The sequence below is a fragment of the Mobula birostris genome, chromosome 12, assembly GCF_030028105.1.
Source record: "Mobula birostris isolate sMobBir1 chromosome 12, sMobBir1.hap1, whole genome shotgun sequence".
Classification (NCBI taxonomy): domain Eukaryota; kingdom Metazoa; phylum Chordata; class Chondrichthyes; order Myliobatiformes; family Myliobatidae; genus Mobula; species Mobula birostris.
In genome coordinates, this window is record NC_092381.1 from 69,500,537 (window position 1) to 69,523,237 (window position 22,701).

General features: G+C 44.5%; 1 protein-coding gene across 4 annotated transcripts in view; it reads right to left on the minus strand.

Moving 5' to 3' along the window:
- The window catches only part of LOC140206010 (podocin-like), a 47,708-nt gene extending 27,205 nt beyond the window's left edge, over positions 1 to 20,503 (minus strand). For 2 of the 4 annotated variants that reach the window (XM_072274030.1, XM_072274028.1), the window contains exons 1-4: positions 20,032 to 20,503; positions 5,300 to 5,403; positions 3,364 to 3,436; positions 2,447 to 2,487 (exon numbers count right to left, since the gene is read on the minus strand). In XM_072274030.1, the coding sequence (XP_072130131.1) occupies positions 2,447 to 2,487; positions 3,364 to 3,436; positions 5,300 to 5,403; positions 20,032 to 20,491 (678 nt within the window). In that variant the 5' untranslated portion in view covers positions 20,492 to 20,503. Of the gene's footprint in view, positions 1 to 2,446; positions 2,530 to 3,363; positions 3,437 to 5,299; positions 5,404 to 20,031 lie in introns of all 4 variants that reach the window. The other 2 variants (XM_072274029.1, XM_072274027.1) reach the window with 1 other exon arrangement.
- Between the last annotated feature and the right edge of the window lie 2,198 nt (positions 20,504 to 22,701).

Genomic DNA, 22,701 nt, shown 5'->3' on the forward strand with positions numbered 1-22,701 from the left:
AAATCACGTTTTTTTTCTCTATTGTTTGGCTACCAGAAGTATTCTCCCTCTGTGGTGATGAATATTTTATAAAGTTGTACCATTTAAAAACCAACAATAGGAAAGAAAAGATGAAATATGAAGATAACCTAATATAAAATAATATAAATGAAGATGCCAAAAGTTTTTCCGGTAAATAAAGAGTAAAAGAGAGGCAAAACTGGATATTGGGCCACTGGGAAATGATGCTCAAGGATGGTGATGGGGGACAAAGAAACAGAGGATTAACTTAACAAGTATTTTGCATCATTCTTCGCTGTGAAAGACATTAGCAGTGTGCCAGAAATTCATTAGGGGTCAAAGTAAATGTACATAGTCGCTATTACTAAGGAGGAAGCCTGAAGGTAACCTGGAGCAGGTGGACCATACCACAGGGTTTTGAAAGAGGTAGCTGAAGAGATTGTGGAGATAATAATAGTGATCTTTCAAGATTCTGGAATGGTTACAGAGGAATGGAAAATTGTAAATTCACTCCACTCTTTAAGAATGGAGGGAGGCAAAAGCAAGGAAACTATAGGTCAGTTAGCCTGACTTCAGTGGTTGGCAAGATGTTGGAATCCATTATTAAGGATGAGGTTTTGAGCTTCCTGGAAGCACATACTAAAATAAGCCAAAGTCAGCATGGTTTCCTCAAGGGAAAATCTTGCCTGACATATCTGTTGAAATTCTTTGAGGAAATAACAAGGAGGAGAGACAAAAGAGAATCAGTGGATATTGTGTATTTGGATTTTCAAAAGGCATTTGGCAAGGTGCCACACATGAGGTTGCTAAACAAGGTAAAATCCCATGGTATAATAGGAAAGATATTAGCATGGATAGGGAGAGGATTGACTGACTGGCAGGAGGTAAAGAGTGGGAAAAAACAGGGCTCTTTCTGGTTGGCTGCTGGTGACTAGTGGTGTTCCTCAGGGGTCAGTGTTGGGGCCACTTCTTTTCATGTTATAGGTTAATGATTTGGATGATGGAATTGATGGCTTTGTAACCAAGTTTGAGCCTGATATGAAGATAGATAGAGAGGCAGTTAATGTTGAGGAAGCAGCAAGTGTACAGAAAGACAGACAGTTTAGCAGAATGGGCAAATAAGTGGCAAATAGAATATAGTGTAGGGAAGTGTATGGTCATGCACTTTGGTAGAAGGAATGAAGGTGTAGACTAATTTCTAAACAGGGAGAAAATTCAGAAATCAGAGGTACAAAGGCACTTGGAGTCCTCGTGCAGGATTCTAAAAGTTAACTTGCATGTTGAGTTGGTGTTAAGAAAGGCAAATGTAATGTTAGTATTAATTTTGAGAGGACTAGAATATAAAAGCAAGGACGTAATGCTTGTATAAGGCATTGGTCAGTTCACACTTGGAGTATTGTGAACAGTTTTAGCTCCTTGTCTGAGAAAGGATATGCTGGCATTGGAGAGAGTCCAGATGAAGTTCATGAGAATGTTCCTAGGAATGAAAATGTTAACATATGAGGAGTGTTTCATGGCTCTGGACCTGTACTCACTGGAGTTTAGAAGAATGGGGGCGAGGTGGATCTAAGTGAAACCTATTGAATATTGAAAGGCTGAGACAGAGTGGATGTGGTGAGGATCTTTCCTATAGTGAGGGAGTCTAGGACCAAAGGGCACAGCCTCAGAATAGGGGAACATCCCTTTAGAACAGAGATGAGAAGGAATTTCTTAGGTGGTGAATCTGTGGAAGTCATTGTCACAGACAGCTGTGGAGGACAAGTCATTGGGTATATTTAAAGTGGAGGTTGATAGGTTGTTGGTGAGTCAGAGTTTTTAAAGGTTATGGGGAGAAGGCAGGAGAACGGGGTTGAGCAGGACAATAAATCAGCATGATAGATGGCCAGAGCAGACTCAATGGGCTGAATAGCTTAATTATGCTTCTGTATCTTATGGTCTTATGATCTCTTTAACACAAAAGATTCTGCAGATGCTAGAAATCTTGAGAAACATACACATAATGCTGAAAGAACTCAACAAGTCAGGCAGCATCAATGGAGTGGAATATGTTGATATTTCAGACTGAGACCTTCATGAGGGTTCAAAGGAGTCCCACTGTTCCTCAGTACTCCCTACAGCGCCTACCACCTACCATTCATTGTGTACGTTCTTCTTTTGGTATTCCTCCCAAGCTTGGCAGGGTTAAGGATCAAATGTCCAGTCTACTATACTCTTCGACCCTTTGAAGAATTTTTACATTTAGAAAATGTAATAGCCTTTGGAAATCAACAACTTACACATTTCCTTTCAGTACACTTAATGTTCCTTGTTTCACCAGCTGCACTGACACATCGTTCCGGATATTGCTAACATTTCAATAGAAGTAAGTGGCTTGGTTTCATGCCACCCTTTGGGCTTTTGACAATTCATCATATTTTTGACAACTTGTTGACTTTGGCACACTTACTTCATGGAATGGAATCCCCAATGTTTTAATACGCATATCCACTTTGTGATAAGTGTCCAGACAAGGCAAAAGAAAGAAGAGACCTATAATTAAACCAATGAATATAATAAACTTTAACCACACTTTGTGCATCAGCACTTTGTGCAAACCCAGAGGAATATTACAAAACATCCTAGAATAAATGTACTGATCCACTTCCTGATAAGATGGTATCTTAAAAAACACACATACTGAAAACATATCTGTAACAAGGCTATAGTAAGTATTCAGTCTATGCTTTTGTTAAGGTCACAGCTGGAAACTGCACCTACAATTTAGGAAGTTAACCTGGAATATTAGTCATTGATAAACTTAAAAAGAACATTATAGTTTTCTTTTAAGTTTCATGCTCACTTCCCCGAATTCAGGGATGGTCATATCTATCGTGAATTGTCCCATTACACCATTTCTAAACTAGGAGTCATATTATTTGAAACAAATCCATACTACAATTGCATTTGTTTAAAATGCAATCTTCTCTGCCCATTCAAACCCTCAGTAACCTATAGCCCAAGTTACCAGCAAAAAACATACTGGCAGACTCTAAAACTTAGCAAGTTACAAAGCTCTGTATGATATTGCCACTTCCTAATGATTCTAAGTTTTACACACTTCACGAGTTCCAGTTCAGTTCAATTGAATTACAGTGTGAGAAATTGATGTTCAGCAGAAATGATTAAATATTTGCTTTTGTTAAGCATCTTTGGGAATTATTGCTTTAGCACAGAGTGATATTTGAAGTTTTGAAAACAGGTAATATTGGCAAAATCTTCATTTCCATATTATTTAGAAACTAATATGCTTAATATGATTGGCAAGTATTGGTGACATTAATGCGCGACCATCCTAACTCCTCATTTTCGAATATGACCACCTACCTGGCCCTTTGGCTCTCCCTGGCAGTAGTCGTCCCAGTCTGAATGTCACAGCACGTTCATGCTCCTGTACTGTCTGCACCATGAAGGACAGCGTGTCAGTTACAAAAAGAAAACTAGTTGCTTACACAGGATTCAGCCACTTTCTGTTCAACAAATTGCTATCTTTGCACAATATTTGCACTTTTAGATACCAATTCTCCTTTGCTCCATTTCTGCTTTTATCTCAGTTTTCTTTTTCCCTAACACAAACACTTGTTTCATGTTTTGCATTTCGTGGAGCAGAGAAATTACTCAATGCACCTAAATGATGAGCATTGTCTAAATTTAGACAAACAACCTATTAGTTGAGTCAATGTCTAAAAGCTAACTACTTCTAATACCTATGGTGGGTAAGTCCACAGGACCTGACAAGGTGTCCCCTCCAATCTTATGAGAGGCTAGTGCAGAAATTGCAGGAGCCCTGGCAGAGCTAGTTAAAATTTCCTTAGCTACGGGTGAGGTACCAAGGGATTGGAGCTTAGCTGATGTTGTTCTGTTGTGCAAGAAAGACTCTAAGAATAACCTGGGGAATTATAGGCTGGTGATCCTGACACCCATAGTGGGTAAATTATTGGAAGGTATTCTAAAGGACCGGATATAAAGATATTTGGATAGCTGGGGCCTGATTAGGTATAGTCAACAGGGCATTGTGTGTGGTAGGTCACGTTTAACCAATCTTATAGATTTTTGAGGAGGTTACCAGGAAAGGCAGTGGATGTAGTCTACGTGGCTTGTAGCAAGGCTTTTGGCACGGTTCCGCATGGGAGAATGGTCAGGAAGGTTCAGTCCATTGGCATTCAGAAATAGGTAGTAAATAGGATTTGAAATTGGCTTCACGAGAGAAGCTGGAGAGTGGCAGTAGATGGTTGCCTCTCTGACTGGAGACCTGAGATGAGCGGTATACCACAGGGACTGGTGCTTGGTCTATTGTTGTTTGTCATCTGTATAAACAATCCAGATGATAATGTGATGAACTGAATCAACAAATTTGTTGATGACACCAAGATTGGAGGTCTAGTGGACAGCAAGGAAGGCTATCAAAGCTTGCAGTGGGATCTGGACCAGATGGAAAATAGCCTGAAAAATGGCAGGTGGAATTTAATGCAGACAAGTGTGAGGTGTTGCACTTTGGGAGGATAAACCAGAGTTAGACTTACACCAGTGAACGGTGGGGCACCGAGGAGTGTGGTAGAACAGAGGGATCTGGGAAAACAGATCCATAATTTCTTGACAGTGGTGTCACAGGTAGGTATGGCCATAGATAAAGCTTTTGGCACATTGGCCTTCATAAATCAAAGAACTGAATGCAGAAGCTGGGATGTTATGTCACTAAATTTGGAGTATTGTGTGCATTTCTGGTCACCTACCTACAGGAATAAGAATAAAAAAGCACAGAGAAAATGTATAAGGATTTTCTCGGGACTTAAGGATAATGAAAGACTGAATGGATTTGGACTTTATTCTTTAGAGTGTAGGAGAATCAGGGGAGATTTGATGGAGATATGCAAAATTATGAGGGATATAAATTGAGTAAATGCAAGCAGGCTATTTCCACTGGTGTTGAATGAGACTGGAACTAGAGGCCATGAGTTAAGGGTGAAAAGGGCAATATTTAAGGGGACCTTCTCCACTCAGAGGTTGGAATGATCTGCCAGCAGAAGTGGTGGATGTGGATTTGATTGCAACATTGAAGAGAAGTTTGGATTAGTGCATGGATAGAAGTGGTCCAGATGTGGGTTGATTTCACTAGGCAGAGTAATAGTTCGGCATGGACTAGATGGGCTGAAGGGCCTGTTTCTGTGCTGTGGTGCTCTATGATTCTAAATAAGAACTTTACACCCATTGAAACAATTCTCCAAAAATCCTGTTTGATAGCTTGTGAATGCCATATGCTCACCTTAATACAGAACCAGACAGAGACTGGGAAGAGGAGAAGAATTAGCAGCAAACAGAAGAATGTGAGAATACACTCACAGATCCCTGGACTTCCATTCTTCATACCTGATTGGAAACCAACACACCAGTATGTCAGATCCATATAAAGCATTAGTCAAATCCTATCTGCCAGGTGTACAAGTTGGGCTGAAGGGCCTGTTTTTCATGCAGCACAGCTCTGTAACTCTGTTATTAATTTGTCCCTGTCGCTGTGATGAAACTGGGCACTAATTTTGTGCTATTGTGCTATCAGTTACTCACGCGATTGAAACTTGCAACCAGCACAAACTGTAATGTTTATTGGTCTATTGCTTCAGTTGGATGCATGTACTTTCAGTAGTTAGAACAAAAGAAAACAGCTTACACAACATAAAGCAAGTCTTTACATTTATAGAGGAGCAGTATTATCTTGCATCAGATGTGAGAAGGCACTCTGGAAGATATTTTGACCTAGGAGACATTCAAGGATGGTAGAAGATGAGGAAGAATGGGTTGTTTAGCTTTCTGCTGTAGCACTGGACATCTTATGCAGCAGGCAGTGAGCAGAAAAGACGTTCTGTCCGCCAGGGTTATCCACAAGGAGCAGTGCAGCAAACCTTCCCTCAGTCCTTGGGATAGCTCTGGGGCCCAAGGATCCAGGAGCTTTGAGACAAGAAACAGGCCTCACAAACATCAAAGTTCAAAGGAAATTTATCATCAAAGTACAAATACATACATCACCAGATATAACCCGAGACAGATATACTCAATAAACCATAATAGAATAATAGCCATAGTCGAATCAATGAAGGACTGCACCAACTTGTGTGCCAAAGACAAAAACTTTGCAAATACTAAAAGAAATAAATAATAATAAATAAAAGAGCAATAAATATTGAAAACATGAGATGAGGAGTCCTTGTAAGGGGGTCCTTAGGTGGTAATACTCATGACCTACTGACTAGACAATAGGTGGGTGAAGAGGGAACAGCCTTTGTAGTCCGTGTGTCAAGGAATCAGGTCAAACACAGAGAAGAAAGCTTCCTTTTGTTTAACCCACACTCTGTTAGAGGTTCAGTTGTTGTTCAGACCAAGCATCAAAATGGGGAAGAGAAGTGATCTAAATGACTTTGAATGATTGTTGGTGCCAGATGGTATGGTTTGTGTATCTCAGAAACTGCTAATCTCCGGAGATTTTCACACACAACAGCCTCTAGAGTTTACAGAGAATAGTGCCATAAGCAAAAAAATATTCAGTCAGCAGCAGTTCTGTGGGGGGGCAAAAACACAGGTCAGAGGAAAATGGCCAGAGTGTTTCAAGCTGACAGGAAGGTGACAGTAACTCGAATAACCACAATTAAGACCATAGACATAGGTCAATCATCCCATCGAGTCTGCTCTGGCATTCTATCACGGCTGAACCCAGATCCTGCTCAACCCCATAAAACTCCCTTCTCGCTATATCCTTTGATGTCCTGACCGATCGGGAAACCATCAACATCCGCCTTAAGTATACCAACGGACATTGGCTTCCACCTCAGTCTGCTGCAGAGCATTCCACAGATTACAGATTCACCACTCTCTGGCTAAAATAAAAATCCTCCTTACCTCTGTTCTAAAAGGTTGTCTGTCAATTTTCAGGCTGTGCCCTCTAGTTCTGGATATCCCCTCCACATGCACCCTATCTAGTCCTTTCAACACTCGGTAGGTTTCAATGAGATCCCCACCCCCAACGTTCTTCTAGATTCTAGTGAGTACAGGCCCAAAGCTGCCAAACACTCCTTGTACGCTAACCCCTTCATTTCCAGAATCATCCTTGTGAACCTCCTCTGGACTCTCTCCAATGACAACACATCCTTTCCGAGATATGGGGCCCAAACCTTTTGATAATGCTCCAAGTGCAGCCTGACTAGTGTCTCATAAAAGCTCAGCATTATCTTCTTGCTTTTATATTCGCCTTCAAAATTAATGCCAACATTGCATTTGCCTTCTTTACCACAGACTCAACCTGTAAAGTAACTTACTGGGAGTCTTGCACGAGGACTCCTAGGTGCCTCTGCAACTGATGTTTGAACCTTCTCCCCGTTTAGATAATAATACACTATCGTTCCTTTTACCAAAATGCATTATCACACATTTCCCAACACTGCATTTCATCTGCCACTCTTTTCTCATTCTTCCAATTTGTCTAAGTCCTGCTGCAATCGCATTGCTTCCTCAGCACTACCTTGGTCTCCACCTATCTTTGTATCATCCACAAACTTTGCCACAAAGCCATCAATTCCATTATCTAAATCACTGGCAAACAATGTAAAAAGTAGCAGTCCCAATACTGACCCCTGAGGAACACCACTAGCCACCGGCAACCAACTAGAAAAAGCCCCTTTTATTCCCACTCACTGCCTCCTACCTGTCAGCCATTCCACTATCCATGCCAGTATCTTTCCTGCAACGCCACAGGATTTTATCTTGTTATGTGATTACAGCATTGCAACAGTGATGTGCAGAAATGCATCTCAAGTGCACAACACGTCAAACCTTGAAGTGGATGGGCTACAGCAGCGAAAGCCCATGAACATGCACTCAGCGGCCAATGTTTTTGTTAAAGGTGCTACCTAATAAAGTGGCTACTGAGTGTATATACTGAGTCTACAAGGGAGTCAGCAACTGGGTATCCATTGATGATTGACTTTCCTGTTGATGCTCCAAACCCTTTCCACCATAACAAGACACAAGTCAAAATGATGATAGGATACTTTCCACTTGACTGGATGCTCCTATAATACTTAATAAAGTTGACACTATCAACACAAATCACGTGACTGGAACCCATCCACCACCTTAAACATTCATTCCCTAGGAATTTATTCCGTAAGACCACAAGAGATCGGAAAAGAATTAGGCCATTTGGCCCATCGGGTCTGCATTATCACTTCATCCTAGCTGATCATTTTTCCTCTCAGATCCAATCTCGGCCTTCTACCCATACCCCTTCATGCCCTGACCAATCAAGAATCTATCAACCTCTGCCTTAAATATACTTAAATTCTTGCCCTCCACAGCTGCTTGCAGCAATGAATTCCACAGATTCACCATCCTCTAGCTAAAGAAATTTCTTCTCATCTCCATTCTAAAAGGGCCGATAGGTTTCAATAAGGTCACCCCTCATTCTTCTGAATTCTAGTGAATACAAGCCCAGAGCTATCAAACACTTTTCATATGACAAGCCGTTCCATCCTGGAATCATTTTCGTGAACCTCCTCAGCCATCAACCATCAGTGCACAGTGCCTGCATTGTTTACCATCAATTTGAGTCACAGGGTTACAGAGCACAGAAACAGGCCCTTTGGCCCAACTTTTCAATGCCCATCCTGCTGTCTTTCTGGGCTCATCTCATTAGTCGTCATATGGCCCCTCATCCCTCGAATCCGACCAAGTGTAATTGTATCCACCTCTGGCAGCTCATTCCATAAAGCCGTTACCCTGCAGTTCCCTTTAAATCTCATCCCTCTCACCTTAAACCTACGCTCTCCCCAATCTTGGGAAAAGGGCGAATCAGCCCATCCACTGACACAGTGTGCAGCACAGACATTTCCTCAGAGATGTGTGCCTGCACACAGTGACTCTGGGTATGAGTGGCCTGTAGCCAAGCTGGGAACAAGAGCAGCACTGATGTCAGCTCCTTGAGGTTAATGCTGTGTGTTAATTATGCTGTAGATTCCCAGAGGGCAGCCTCTGGAGTATGCACAACAATGATATTATAGGAAATTATAAATTCCCGGTTCAACCACATTGATGTGGAATTACAGAGAAAATTTATAAGTTATATGGAAAGATTGAATAGGTTAGGATTTTATTCCTTGGAATGTAGAAGTCTGAGGAGAGATTTGGTAGAGGTATACAAAATTACAGAGAAAATTTATAAGTTATGTGGAAAGATTGAATTGATTAGGACTTTATTCCTTGGAATGTAGAAGACTGAGGGGAGATTTGATAGAGGTATACACAATTATAAAGGGTACAGATAAGGCACAATGCAAGCAGGCTTTTTCCACTGATGTTGGGTGGAACTATAACTAGAGGTCATGGGTTAAGGGTGAAAGGTGAAAAGTTTAAGGGGGGAACATGAGGAGAAACTTCTTCACTCAGTGTGGTAAACCATATATATATGTTGTAACTGGGTTAACTGTCTGGACACACCCCTCTGCTGACTGCCCCTGTGGCTCCTCCCACAGAGTCCTGTATAAAGGTGTTTTGCCTTGCCCCTCCCCCTCAGTCCGGGGGCAGACACTCACCGTGGAGATCGTATTGTTGTACAGCGAATAAAAGCCTTTTGGTATTTTACCAAACCTCAGTCTTTTGGAGTAATTGAAGGTGCTTCAATTTTATTCGCTGTACATTTTAAAACATGGAACATGCACTGTGACCAGACAAATTAGACCTCGATCCGCAAACACCTGACGCTGGAAACGCTTTCGAACTCTGGCTGGCCTGCTTCAAAGCGTACCCAGAGGAGATTAAAGTGACCGACCCTGTAGCGAAGTGCGGAGTTCTACTCTCCAGGGTCAGTCCACGGGTCTATTCGCTGATCAGAGACCAGCCGAACTACGACGGCACAATGAACGCCTTCAAAAAACAAAACCTGCGGCCGATAAACAGCGTCTATGCTCGGCATCGCTTAGCGACACGGCAACAGCGGCCCGAGGAATTGAGTGCTGAGTTTGTCCAGGCACTACAGATGCTCGTGCGAGCCTGCAATTGCCAGGAGCTGACGGCGGCGCAGCATGCAGAACTCCTAGTGAGAGACGCCTTCGTCACGGGGACCAGGTCAGTGTACATGCGCCAGCGGCTGCTGGAAAAAGTCCATCTTACCCTAAGTTCGGCGATCGAGCTGGCTGATACGTTGGAGGCTGCTCTGCACAACTCCGAGGTTCTCCAGGCATGCGATCCCCCGATGGCCTCGTGGGCGCTGCAGACCCCGCAACCCGCTGGCGAATCGACCTCGGCTGCTGCCAGTCATGAGTCCGCGAAGTGCTACTTCTGCGGACTGGAGAAGCACCCCCGGAAACGCTGCCCGGCCCGACCAGCTACCTGCTCCAGCTGCGGAAAGAAGGGCCACTTCGCCAAGGTCTGTAAGTCAAAACCGCGAGCGGAATCGAGCAGCGCTGCGTGTGAGACGTGGGGGTCGCCATCTTGCCTGTCACCATCTTCCCTGCACGCCGCCACCACGTGCGAGACATGGGGGTGGCCATCTTGGTCGGCGCCACCTCCCACCGCCTACGACCAACGGGTGGTCACGGGGCACCCCACCGCCCCGGACCAAGACAGTAACCCAACCCTGGCTTCCGTGACCCTCGACCAAAGCGGTCCCCACCAGCTTGCAAGGTCAATGATGGACATCCTGGTGGAGGGGCGCAGGACAAGCTGCCTGTTTGACACAGGCAGCACGGAGAGTTTTATCCACCCGGACGTGGTGCAGCATTGCGGACTCGTGATACGGCCGGTAAGTCAGAGGGTCACCATGGCTTCCGGGTCGCATACAACAGACATCCGGGGGGGTTGTGTAGCGACGCTAGTGGTGCAGGGCACAGAATATCGAGACTTTACGTTACTGGCCATGCCTCAACTGTGTGCCCCTGTGCTATTGGGGTTAGACTTCCAGAGCCACCTGAAAAGTGTGACAATGAAGTATGATGGGCCCCTCCCACCAATCACTGTTGTAAATCCCCAGTTTTGTAGGGATACGTCACATACCCCGCTACTGACCACACACACACACACACACACACACACACACACACACACACACACACACACACACACACACTGACCCGCGCATCCCACCCAACATCATGCCAACAGCCACACTACCGACACTACTTGTGGCCTCTCCACCCTCAGGATCCCTCCCCCACCACTGCTCGCCAACCTGACCCCGACTGTAAACCCGTGGCAACTGAAAGCAGGAGGTACAGCGCGGGGGACAGAGCTTTCATTAAGTCGGAGGTGCAGCGGCTGCTCAGGGAGGGGGTCATTGAGGCAAGCACAAGTCCTTGGAGGGCGCAGGTGGTCATTGTTCGGAACGGGGAGAATAGGATGGTCGTGGACTATAGCCAGACCATCAATAGGTTCACGCAGCTCGACGTATACCCTCTACCCCACATCGCGGATATGGTCAATCAGATAGCACAGTACAAGGTGTACTCGACCATAGACCTAAAACCCGCTTACCATCAGCTCCCCATCCGCTGGGAGGACCACCCTTACACTGCCTTCGAGGCGGACAGCAGGCTTTATCATTTCCTGCGCGTCCCCTTCGGTGTCACGAATGGTGTATCTGTCTTCCAGAGGGCAATGGACCGGATGGTGGACCAGTGCCAACTGAAGGCCATGTTCCAGTATCTGGATAACATCACCATCTGCGGTCACGACCGGCAGGATCACAACAACAACCTCCAAAAATTTCTCCAAGCGGCCAAAGCTTTCAACCTCACCTATAACAAGGACAAGTGTGTATTCGGGACCACCCGACTTGCTATCCTTGGGTGTGTCGTGGAGAACGGAGTCATTGGCCCTGACCCCAACCGTATGCGCCCCCTGTTGGAACTCCCTCTTCCCAATACCCTCAGAGCCCTCAAAAGGTGCCTGGGCTTCTTTTCATATTACGCCCAATGGGTCTCTAAGTACGCAGACAAGGCCCGCCCCCTGGTCAAGTCCACCACATTCCCCCTCTCAGCCGAGGCCCGCGCGGCCTTCAGCTGCATTAAAGGGGACATTGCCAAAGCAGCAATGCATGCGGTGGATGAGGCCATTCCCTTCCAAGTAGAGAGTGATGCCTCCGACTTTGCGCTGGCTGCTACCCTCAACCAGGCGGGAAGACCCGTGGTGGTCTTCTCCCGTACCCTTCTAGGCCCTGAAATTTGGCACTCCGCGGTAGAGAAAGAGGCCCAGACCATAGTGGAAGCTATTAGGCACTGGAGACACTATCGCGCCGGCAAAAGGTTCACCCTGCTAACTGACCAGCGCTCAGTTGCATTCATGTTTAATAATCAGCAGCGGAGCAAAATCAAAAAGGATAAAATTCTGAGGTGGAGAATCGAACTCTCCACCTACAACTATGACATCATGTACAGGCCTGGGAAGCTCAACGAGCCCTCCGATGCCCTATCCCGGGGAACATGCGCCAGCACGCAGATCGACCAGCTATACGCCCTACATGTAGACCTTTGCCACCCGGGGGTCACCTGGCTTTTCCACTTCGTGAAAGCCCGGAACCTGCCTTACTCCCTTGAGGAGATCAGGACAATGACCAGGGACTGCCAAGTCTGCGCAGAGTGCAAACCGCACTTCTACTGACCCGAAAAGGCACCACTCATCAAGGCCACCCGCCCCTTTGAGCGACTGAGTGTTGACTTTAAGGGCTCCCTTCCCTCCACCGACTGCAATGTGTACTTTCTTAACGTTATCGACGAGTATTCACGGTTCCCCTTCGCCATCCCCTGCCCCGATACCACTACCACGGCAGTTATAAAAGCCCTGCGCAAGCTCTTCACTCTGTTTGGATACCCATGCTATATCCACAGTGACAGAGGGTCCTCGTTTATGAGTGAACTGCTGCGCCAATACCTGCCGGCTAGGTGTATTACAACCAGTAGGACCACGAGCTATAATCCCCGGGGGAATGGACAGGTGGAGAAGGAGAATGGCACAGTGTGGAAAGCTGCACTCTTAGACCTCAGGTCAAAGGGACTGCCAGTCTCTCGCTGGCAGGAGGTCCTTCCGGAGGCACTCCACTCCATCCGCTCCCTGTTATGCACAGCCACCAATGCCACCCCTCATGAGCGGCTCTTTTCTTTTCCCAGAAAGTCGACCACTGGAACCACCCTACCAACTTGGCTGACATCCCTGGGGCCAGTGCTGCTCCGGAAACATGCCAGGAGCAATAAATACTCCCCGATGGTCGAGAAGGTTCACTTGCTTCATGCGAACCCTCAGTATGCTTACGTGGTTTTACCTGATGGGCGGGAGGACGCGGTCTCCATCAGCACCGGCCCCCTACCCTGAACACTCCGTGGTAACTATTGACCCCGTACCCACTGATATACGTACCCACGAGACACTGCGCACTCCAAGCCCTACACAGACACCACACGACTCTCCCATACTGGGCGCGACGCACATGCATGAGAGATTAACGCCTAACGTGCTGGCACCTCAAGTCAGGCCGGAGCCAGCACAACCACCTTTGCCGACGCAATCACCACTGGTGCTACGTAGATCACAGCAACGGACTCAACCGCCTGATAGACTTAACCTGTAAATACACTTGTTGTAAATATTGTCAGTCACTTCACCCCATGGGACTCTTTTTTTAGAAAAAGGAGGGGTGAATGTGGTAAACCATATATATGTTGTAACTGGGTTAACTGTCTGGACACGCCCCTCTGTGGCTCCTCCCACAGACCCCTGAATAAAGGTGTTTCACCTTGCCCCTTCCCCTCAGTCCGGGGGCAGACACTCACCGTGGAGGTCGTATTGTACGGCGAATAAAAGCCTTTCAGTATTTTACCAAACCTCAGTCTTTTGGAGTTATTGAAGGTGCTTCACTCAGAGTGTTGCGAGGGCATGGTATGAGCTGCCTGTGCAAGTTGTGTATGTGAGTTTGATTACCAGGGAAGGCTGGTACAGGGTTTTGAGTTGGATGATCAGCCATGATCATACTGAATGGCGGTGCAGGCTCGAAGGACTGAATGGCCTACTCCTGCACCTATTTTCTATGTTTCTATAATGTTTAAGAGAAGTTTGGATAGGTACATGGTTGGTAGGGCTATCATCCTGGTGCAGGTCAATGTGAGTAGGCTATTTAAATGGTTCAGCATGGAATAGATGGGCTGAAGGGCCTGTTTCTGTGTATAGACTGTATGACTGTATAGGAATTTATAAACTCCTGGTCCAACCACATTGATGTTACAGTCAAGAAAGCTCACTAACACCTCGACTTCCTCAGGAGGCCAAAGAAATTCGGCATGTCTTTGCTCGTTCTTGCCAATTTTTATTGATGTGCTCTAGGAAGCCTTCTGTGTGGATGCTTTGCAGCTTGGTATGGCAACTGCTCTGCACATGACCACGAGAAACTGCAGAAAATTGTGGTCACAGGAACCAACCTCCCCTCTATGGACTCTGCCTACACTTCTTGCTGCCTCAGTAGAGTAGCCAGCGTAATCAAGGACATTCAGGCATTCTCTGTTCTCCCCTCCCATCAGGCAGAAGATACAACAGCCTGAAAGCATGCACCACAAGGCCCAGGGACAGCTTCTATCTCACTGGTATCAGACTCTTGAATGGACCTTTTGAACAATAAAATGGTCTCTTAGCGTCACAATCTACCTCATTATGATCTTGCACTTTTTGGTTACTTACACTTCACTTTCTCAGTAGTATTCTGTATTGTTATTATTTTACCTTATTCTAGCTCATTGCACTGTGTAATGGTTTGATCTGTATGAATGGTATGCAATACGAGATTTTCACTGTAGCTTGATACGTGTGACAAGAATAAACCAACGTTAGTACCAGTAGGTGCACTGGCAAGCTCAGTGAAAAATATCAAGGTTATTATTGCAAACCTTTGGCTCCATTCTTGCACAGGTCTTCATGTAGGGCAGAGAGAAAATCCTTTTCAGCAAGGTAGAGGTGAGCAATCCCATTAGCAATGACATCACAGAGTCTCTTGATCAAAGGAGGACCATAAGACAGTGAGACATGGAAACAAAATGAGGCCATTCAGCACGTCGAGTCCGTTCTACCATTCCATCATGGCTGATCCTGGAATGGAATGCCTGAATGCAGCTCAAGTGTAAGTCCCCAGACTCTGAGTTTTTTGCTGGAAGCTCAGCCTTACGCCAAACAAACTCTGCTAATTCTCTTGCCAGCAATCAAAAGGATGCCTCAGCAATCTGTGCTCCAGCCATTAGCGCTATCTTAGGGAGCAGCAGTAAATCATGCGCCTATGCTCTCCTTCGTGATTCTGCTGCTGCCACTGCAGTAGATGTTCCTGAGGTGGAGGAGATGAGGACTTGACAATGCAAGAATAAAGTAGATGGGAAGAGAGTTAAGAATATGTGAAGGAGGAACCATTTTTGACGTGTGTGGAGCTGTGGTAAAGAGAGGGTCCATTCAAAATGGAACTGGTAAAATACATGGTAAATAAAAAGTTTCAAAATGACAGAGAAAAGGCCAGTGGATCAGAGAATTCTCTGTCAAGAGCCATCGAGGACATGATGAACTGAATGGCCTTCATCGTACAGTCATTCTATGATTCCTCATTGGTCACTGTATTGGAAACAGCCTGAGCAGCAAGCTTCATGGACTTCAAAGAGCTCAAAGTTCAAAGTAAGTTTGTTATCAAAGTACATACATATGTGTCACCATATACAATCCTGAGATTCATTTTCTTCTGGACATACTCAGTAAATCCAAGAACCATAATAGAATTAATGAAAGACCACACCCAACAGGGTGGAAAAACAAACAATGTGCAAAAAGCAACAAACTGCAAATACAAAATAAAAAAGAAATAATAATAATAATAAATAAGCAATAATTATTGAGAATATGAGATGAAGAATCCATGACAGTGAGTCTAAAGGTTGTGGAAACAGTTCAAAGATGGGGCACTGAAGTTCAGTGAAGTTATACCCTTTGGTTCAAGGCTGGTGGTTGAGGGGTAATAACTGTTCCTAAACCAGGTGGTGTGAGTCCTGAGGCTCATGTACCTTCTTCCTGATGGCAGCAGTGAGAGGAGAGCATGTCCTGGGTGTGGGGGTTCCTGTTGATGAATGCTGCTTTCCTGCAACAGTGCACCATGTAGACATGCTCAGTGATGGGGAGGGCTTTACCCGTGATGAACCAGGCTATATCTACTACTTTTTGTGGGATTTTCCATTCAAGGGCATTGGTGTTTCCATACCACACTGTGATACAACCAGTCAATATACTCTCCAGCACACATTTATAGAAGTCTGTCAGAATTTTCAATGTCATGCAAATCTACACAAACTTTTAAGGAAGTAGAGGTGCTGCCGTGCTTTCTTTGTAATTGCACTTATGTGATGAACCCAGGAAACGTCCTTTGAAATGATAACACCAAAGGTGACCCTCTTCACTTTGATCCTCCAACTATAATATTGGAGCTGTGCTTCTACAAACGTAATTTCCATTATTTCCACCATAGCCATTGTAGCCATATTTTCCACCATAGTTTTGCTGACAAACGTGCACTAATGTATCAATACTCTACTGAATGTAGTGAATTATGAGCCCATTCCATGCTCACAAGTGTGGTCATATTGGGACCAGAAGTCTGCAAACACTGGCCAAAACTCAGTTTTAGGTAGTTTATCATTGGATGATTATATTTCACTTTATTTCCACTTTATTGGGTGCACCTGTACACCTGCTTGTTAATGAAAATATCAAATCAGTCAATCATGTGGCAGCAACTCAATGTAGCAAAGCATGCAGACATGTTCAAGAGGTTCAGTTGTTGTTCAGGCCAAACATTAGAATTGGGAAGAAATATGCTCTAAATGACTTTGACCGTGGAATGATTGTTGATGCCAGAGGGAGAGGTTGAGTATCTCGTAAGCTGCTGCTGATCTCCTGGGGTTTTCATGCACAACAGTCTCTAGAGCTTACAGAGAATGGTGCAAAAACGAAAAACCATCCGGTAAGCAGCAGTTCTGTGGGTGAAAATGTCTTGTTAACGAGAGAGATCAGAGGACAATGGCCAGGCAGGTTCAAACTGACAGTAGCTCAAATAATCACACACGTTACAACTGTGGCGTGGAGAAAAGCGTCTCTGATTGCACAGCACATTGAACTTTGAAGTGGATGGGCTGTGGCAGCAGAAGACCATGAACGTAAAGTCAGTGACCCCTTTACTAGGAATGGGAGGTACCCAAAAATGTGGCCACTGAGTGTATATCAAATTCTATTTTAGACTTCACATTTAGTTTCTATTTCAAGCCCACTGTTTTGATTATTCTTTGTTCTTTCCATTAAGGCATTTATTCAAGTGGCCAAAATGTGTTCATTACTTCCTGAAAGTAGCTAGACATGGATGGCAAGGACTTGTGGTCTCATTCTTGGCACCATCAAACAACTGCTCTGAGTAAAGACAAGGGTAGGGGATTCTAAGTCAGCAGCTAATAGACTCAAAGCTGATTATGTACATCTTTGCTAAATGCTGAATAGAAGATTATAGCTTAAACCTGGTGTGGATACTCCCCAGCGAAAGGGAAAAATGCAGGATGAGTGGAAGGCGTGACAAAAAGGAGGCAAAGATCAGGAGTAGTGGAGGAAAGGGCTGTTGACAGAAAGTGTTTCTATAGTTATTTTAGAGGGCAGACAATGAGAGATAAGGAAATTAAATTTAAATAAGCATTCTGTGTGAACCAGATCTTAATTAGGAACGGGAAAAAAGATTATGAGAGAAAACTGGCAGGGAACATAAAAACTGACTGTAAAAGCTTTTATAGATATGTAAAAAGGAAAAGACTGGTAAAGACAAATGTAGGTCCCCTACAGACAGAAACAAGTGAATTGATTATGGGGAGCAAGGACATGGCAGTCCAATTGAATAATTACTTTGGTTCTGTCTTCACTAAGGAGGACATAAATAATCTTCCAGAAATAGTAGGGGACAGAGGGTCCAGTGAGATGGAGGAACTGAGCGAAATACATGTTAGTAGGGAAGTGGTGTTGGGTAAATTGAAGGGATTAAAGGCAGATAAATTCCCAGGGCCAGATGGTCTGCATCCCAGAGTGCTTAAGGAAGTAGCCCAAGAAATAGTGGATGCATTAGTGATATTTTTTCAAAACTCGTTAGATTCTGGACTAGTTCCTGAGGATTAGAGGGTGGCTAATGTAACTCCACTTTTTAAAAAAGGAGGGAGAGAGAAACCGGGGAATTATAGACCGGTTAGCCTAACGTCGGTGGTGGGGAAACTGCTGGAGTCAGTTATCAAAGATGTGATAACAGCACATTTGGAAAGCGGTGAAATCATCGGACAAAGTCAGCATGGATTTGTGAAAGGAAAATCATGTCTGACGAATCTCATAGAATTTTTTGAGGATGTAACTAGTAGAGTGGATAGGGGATAACCAGTGGATGTGGTATATTTGGATTTTCAAAAGGCTTTTGACAAGGTCCCACACAGGAGATTAGTGTGCAAACTTAAAGCACACGGTATTGGGGGCAAGGTATTGATGTGGATGGAGAATTGGTTAGCAGACAGGAAGCAAAGAGTGGGAATAAACGGGACCTTTTCAGAATGGCAGGCGGTGACTAGTGGGGTACCGCAAGGCTCAGTGCTGGGACCCCAGTTGTTTACAATATATATTAATGACTTGGATGAGGGAATTAAATGCAGCATCTCCAAGTTTGCGGATGACACGAAGCTGGGCGGCAGTGTTAGCTGTGAGGAGGATGCTAAGAGGATGCAGAGTGACTTGGATAGGTTGGGTTAGTGGGCAAATTCATGGCAGATGCAATTTAATGTGGATAAATGTGAAGTTATCCACTTTGGTGGCAAAAATAGGAAAACAGATTATTATCTGAATGGTGGCCGATTAGGAAAAGGGGAGGTGCAACGAGACCTGGCTGTCATTATACACCAGTCATTGAAAGTGGGCATGCAGGTACAGCAGGCGGTGAAAAAGGCGAATGGTATGTTGGCATTTATAGCGAGAGGATTCGAGTACAGGAGCAGGGAGGTACTACTGCAGTTGTTCAAGGACTTGGTGAGACCACACCTGGAGTATTGTGTGCAGTTTTGGTCCCCTAATCTGAGGAACGACATCCTTGCCATAGAGGGAGTACAAAGAAGGTTCACCAGATTGATTCCTGGGATGGCAGGACTTTCATATGAAGAAAGACTGGATGAACTGGGCTTGTACTCATTGGAATTTAGAAGATTGAGGGGGGATCTGATTGAAACGTATAAAATCCTAAAGGGATTGGACAGGCTAGATGCAGGAAGATTGTTCCCGATGTTGGGGAAGTCCAGAACGAGGGGTCACAGTTTGAGGATAAAGGGGAAGCCTTTTAGGACCGAGATTAGGAAAAACTTCTTCACACAGAGAGTGGTGAATCTGTGGAATTCTCTGCCACAGGAAACAGTTGAGGCCAGTTCATTGGCTATATTTAAGAGAGAGTTAGATATGGCCCTTGTGGCTACGGGGATCAGGGGGTATGGAGGGAAGGCTGGTGCAGGGTTCTGAGTTGGATGATCAGCCATGATCATAATAAATGGCGGTGCAGGCTCGAAGGGCCGAATGGCCTACTCCTGCACCTATTTTCTATGTTTCTATGTTTATTCAGTGTTATGAAGAGTAGTCAAGTCAATGATTTGTTAGTTTTATAAAAAATCATCTTTTACCAAAAGCGGTCTTTTTAGCTGTTGAATGAAGAAAGATGTAGATCATCCAAGGCTGGGGAGTTGCAGCATTTAAGAAAAAACATTTTGTATTGGACAAATTAATTCAAATTTGAATTGAATATTTACCTTAAGTTCTCTTCATGAAATGGACTAGAAGGGAAAGAACTAACACATTTTAATAAAGAAAGGGGCAAAAACAAAATCTAACTTAATAATATCTTAGTTATTTTTAACTTGTGATTACTGTTTTCCCCACACTTCCCTCCTCTCTCACCTTCCTCTGGTGCTTCCATTTCTATCAGGGCAACGGGCCCCTCTTCACTCTCTTCAGAGCTCAGCACATTGTCCACGTCCACGATGGTGCAGCCTGTTACCTTGTTGTCAGCGCCGCGGCAGCAATCTGACTGTGTTTTCCCATTTCTCGCTGTCTTGTTCCTTGAGTCTTTCCTTGCACTGGTTCTCACAAGGATGGACTTGGACCTATTCCTGCTCCTGCTGCTTCGAATGCCCTTGATGTGAACGCCTTTCTCCCCAGTGGAAGATCCGACTTGTCTTTTTCCCGAATTCTTTGAAGAATGGGAGATAGCTTTGGAGATTTTCTCCATCTTGTTTGAAGAGCTGCTGGCAGAAACCTCACTCTTGAAAAAGTGTCCTTCTGATTTATACTCAGGGTCTCTGCAATTTTCATAGGCATCCCATCCCAGACTCTCCTTCCTGATGATGTCAAGAGTCATACTTGAATAATTAAATATTCAGTCAGGTGTTTTTCTAAGCATTTTATTGATATGAAGGGAGTAACTGCTTCTTCAGATTTAATTAGTTATTTTCTGAGACTGTGTCCCCCGCACTGTTGCATTGAAGCTGTAATGAATAACAAATGCAATCATAGACACTTGTACTGTGTTACTAGATTGAATGTGAGCATGAGAGGGGGGAGGTTTGGACTAATGTGCGATGAGCAGAGCCACTGGCCTTTCTTGATGCAATGTTGAACCTCAACTCCAACAAGACTGTAGTAGGACTGGAGTTAATCAGAATCAAAGTCAGGCTTATCATCATTGACATCAGTTGTGAAATTTGTCATTATGTAGTAGCAGTGCAGTACAATCACAAACTGCTGTAAGTTATAATAATTAATAAATAAAAACAAACAAATGAATAAATAGCACAGAAGATTAAGAACGAGGTAGTGTCCATGGGTTCACGGAGCAGTCAGAGATCTGGTAGCAGAGGGGAAGAAGCTGTTCCTAAATTATTAAGTGTAGGTCTTCAGGCTCATGTTTCTCTCGCTGATGGTAATAACAAGAAGAGGGCAGGTCCCAGATAGTCAGGGTCTTTAGTGTTGGATTCCACCTTTTTGAGGCACTGTCTTTTGAAGATGCCTTCGATGGTAGTGGGAGGTGGTGGTTGGATGGGTCAGGCTTGTGCTTGCAATGGATCCGGCTAAGTCTACAACTCTCTGCAGTCTCTTTAAATCCTGTACATTACCCCCCCCGCCCCCCACCATCGAGGACATCTTCAAAAGGCAGTGCCTCAAAAAGATGGAATCCTACCAGTCGGTGATGCAGCCAATCAGAAGCTCTCCACCATGTGTGGTAATTTGCTAGAGCCCTCTCCTCTCAATGAGGACTGGTGCGTGTTCAGAGCTAATGGGAAACTGTTAAACCTGTGACTGCATTCCAGTCCCATTAACCATAGGGAGTCTGGCTGTAGTGCACACACTCAGAGGCAGAGCTGCAAGCCATCACCACTTTGTTCCCTGAAGCACCTAAGACAATGGGCCTTATAATAAACATTTGCAGCATGAAGGACCTCTGCCAATCTGTCCCCACTGCTCTCCAAAAACATTTCATGGAAATCCCAGAAAAAAAAACATTGACCTGTGTTTGTTTCAACAAGAAATACAAATATCCACTTCCCCTATCAGGACATCTGCCTCATGTCAAAACGTTAAATCAATGGTGAAATTCACCACTGTCATCACAGTTACGGTTAATAGGGGGAAAAAGGTGCACAATCACACCCATGTGACTAATTAACCTTCCAACCCGTATTTCTTTGGAATGTGGGAGAGAAATGGAGCACCCGGAGGAAACCCACATGATCATGGGGAGCACATACAAACGCCTTACAGACGACAGCGGGAATTGAACCCAGGTCACTGGCACTGCAATAGCATTGCTCTAACCGCTACACTACCACACTGGCCCCTGTGTAAGCTTCTAGTGAACACAGCCTTTGAAGGTGGAAGTGGGAGGCACGCTGAACTCACAACCCCCACCCTCCCGCCCCCTTCTACAGCTATTGAACATTTTATGATTTTGGATGTCACTATACTTCTAAATGATGAGTTTATAGCCAAAAATGGCATTGACTTTTAAACCGAGATTAGTGGCTGTCATACTTCGAATTTTTCACAGAGAAGTACATGTAATTTGTTGTGGTTCTTTGCTGCGACAACTGAGTTAAAGAGAAGTTTCACGTCCCTGTGCTATGCACTATGTGCATGTTGAAGGGTTTCTCAGCATTTTACCTCAAAGAAGGAGATATTATTATTGGAAAGGCAGAGACTGTATTGATACAGGCATCTAGAGGTGAAGTTCAGAAGAAGATGTGTGATAAAACTGAGGTGCTGAAAGTGATTATGTGATGCAGCACTGTAATATGCAGGGAAAATATTTCCTATGGAGGGTGAATCCAGAGCAAGCATGCACTATCCTAAATTTACAACTCGGCCATTTAGAAGTCAAATTATAAGGCCTTCTTTTTTGGAATATGAACAATAGGAATGTGCAGTCTTTTTTACGAAAAAAATGGATACTATGTTAATTGAAATTTTAACACTTGGAAGGTATACGATCAGTGGAGAAAGTTATAAAGGAATGAATCAAAGGGTTGAGGCACAGTTCATGCACAGAGAAGAACAGGAGTGAATGCTTACCTT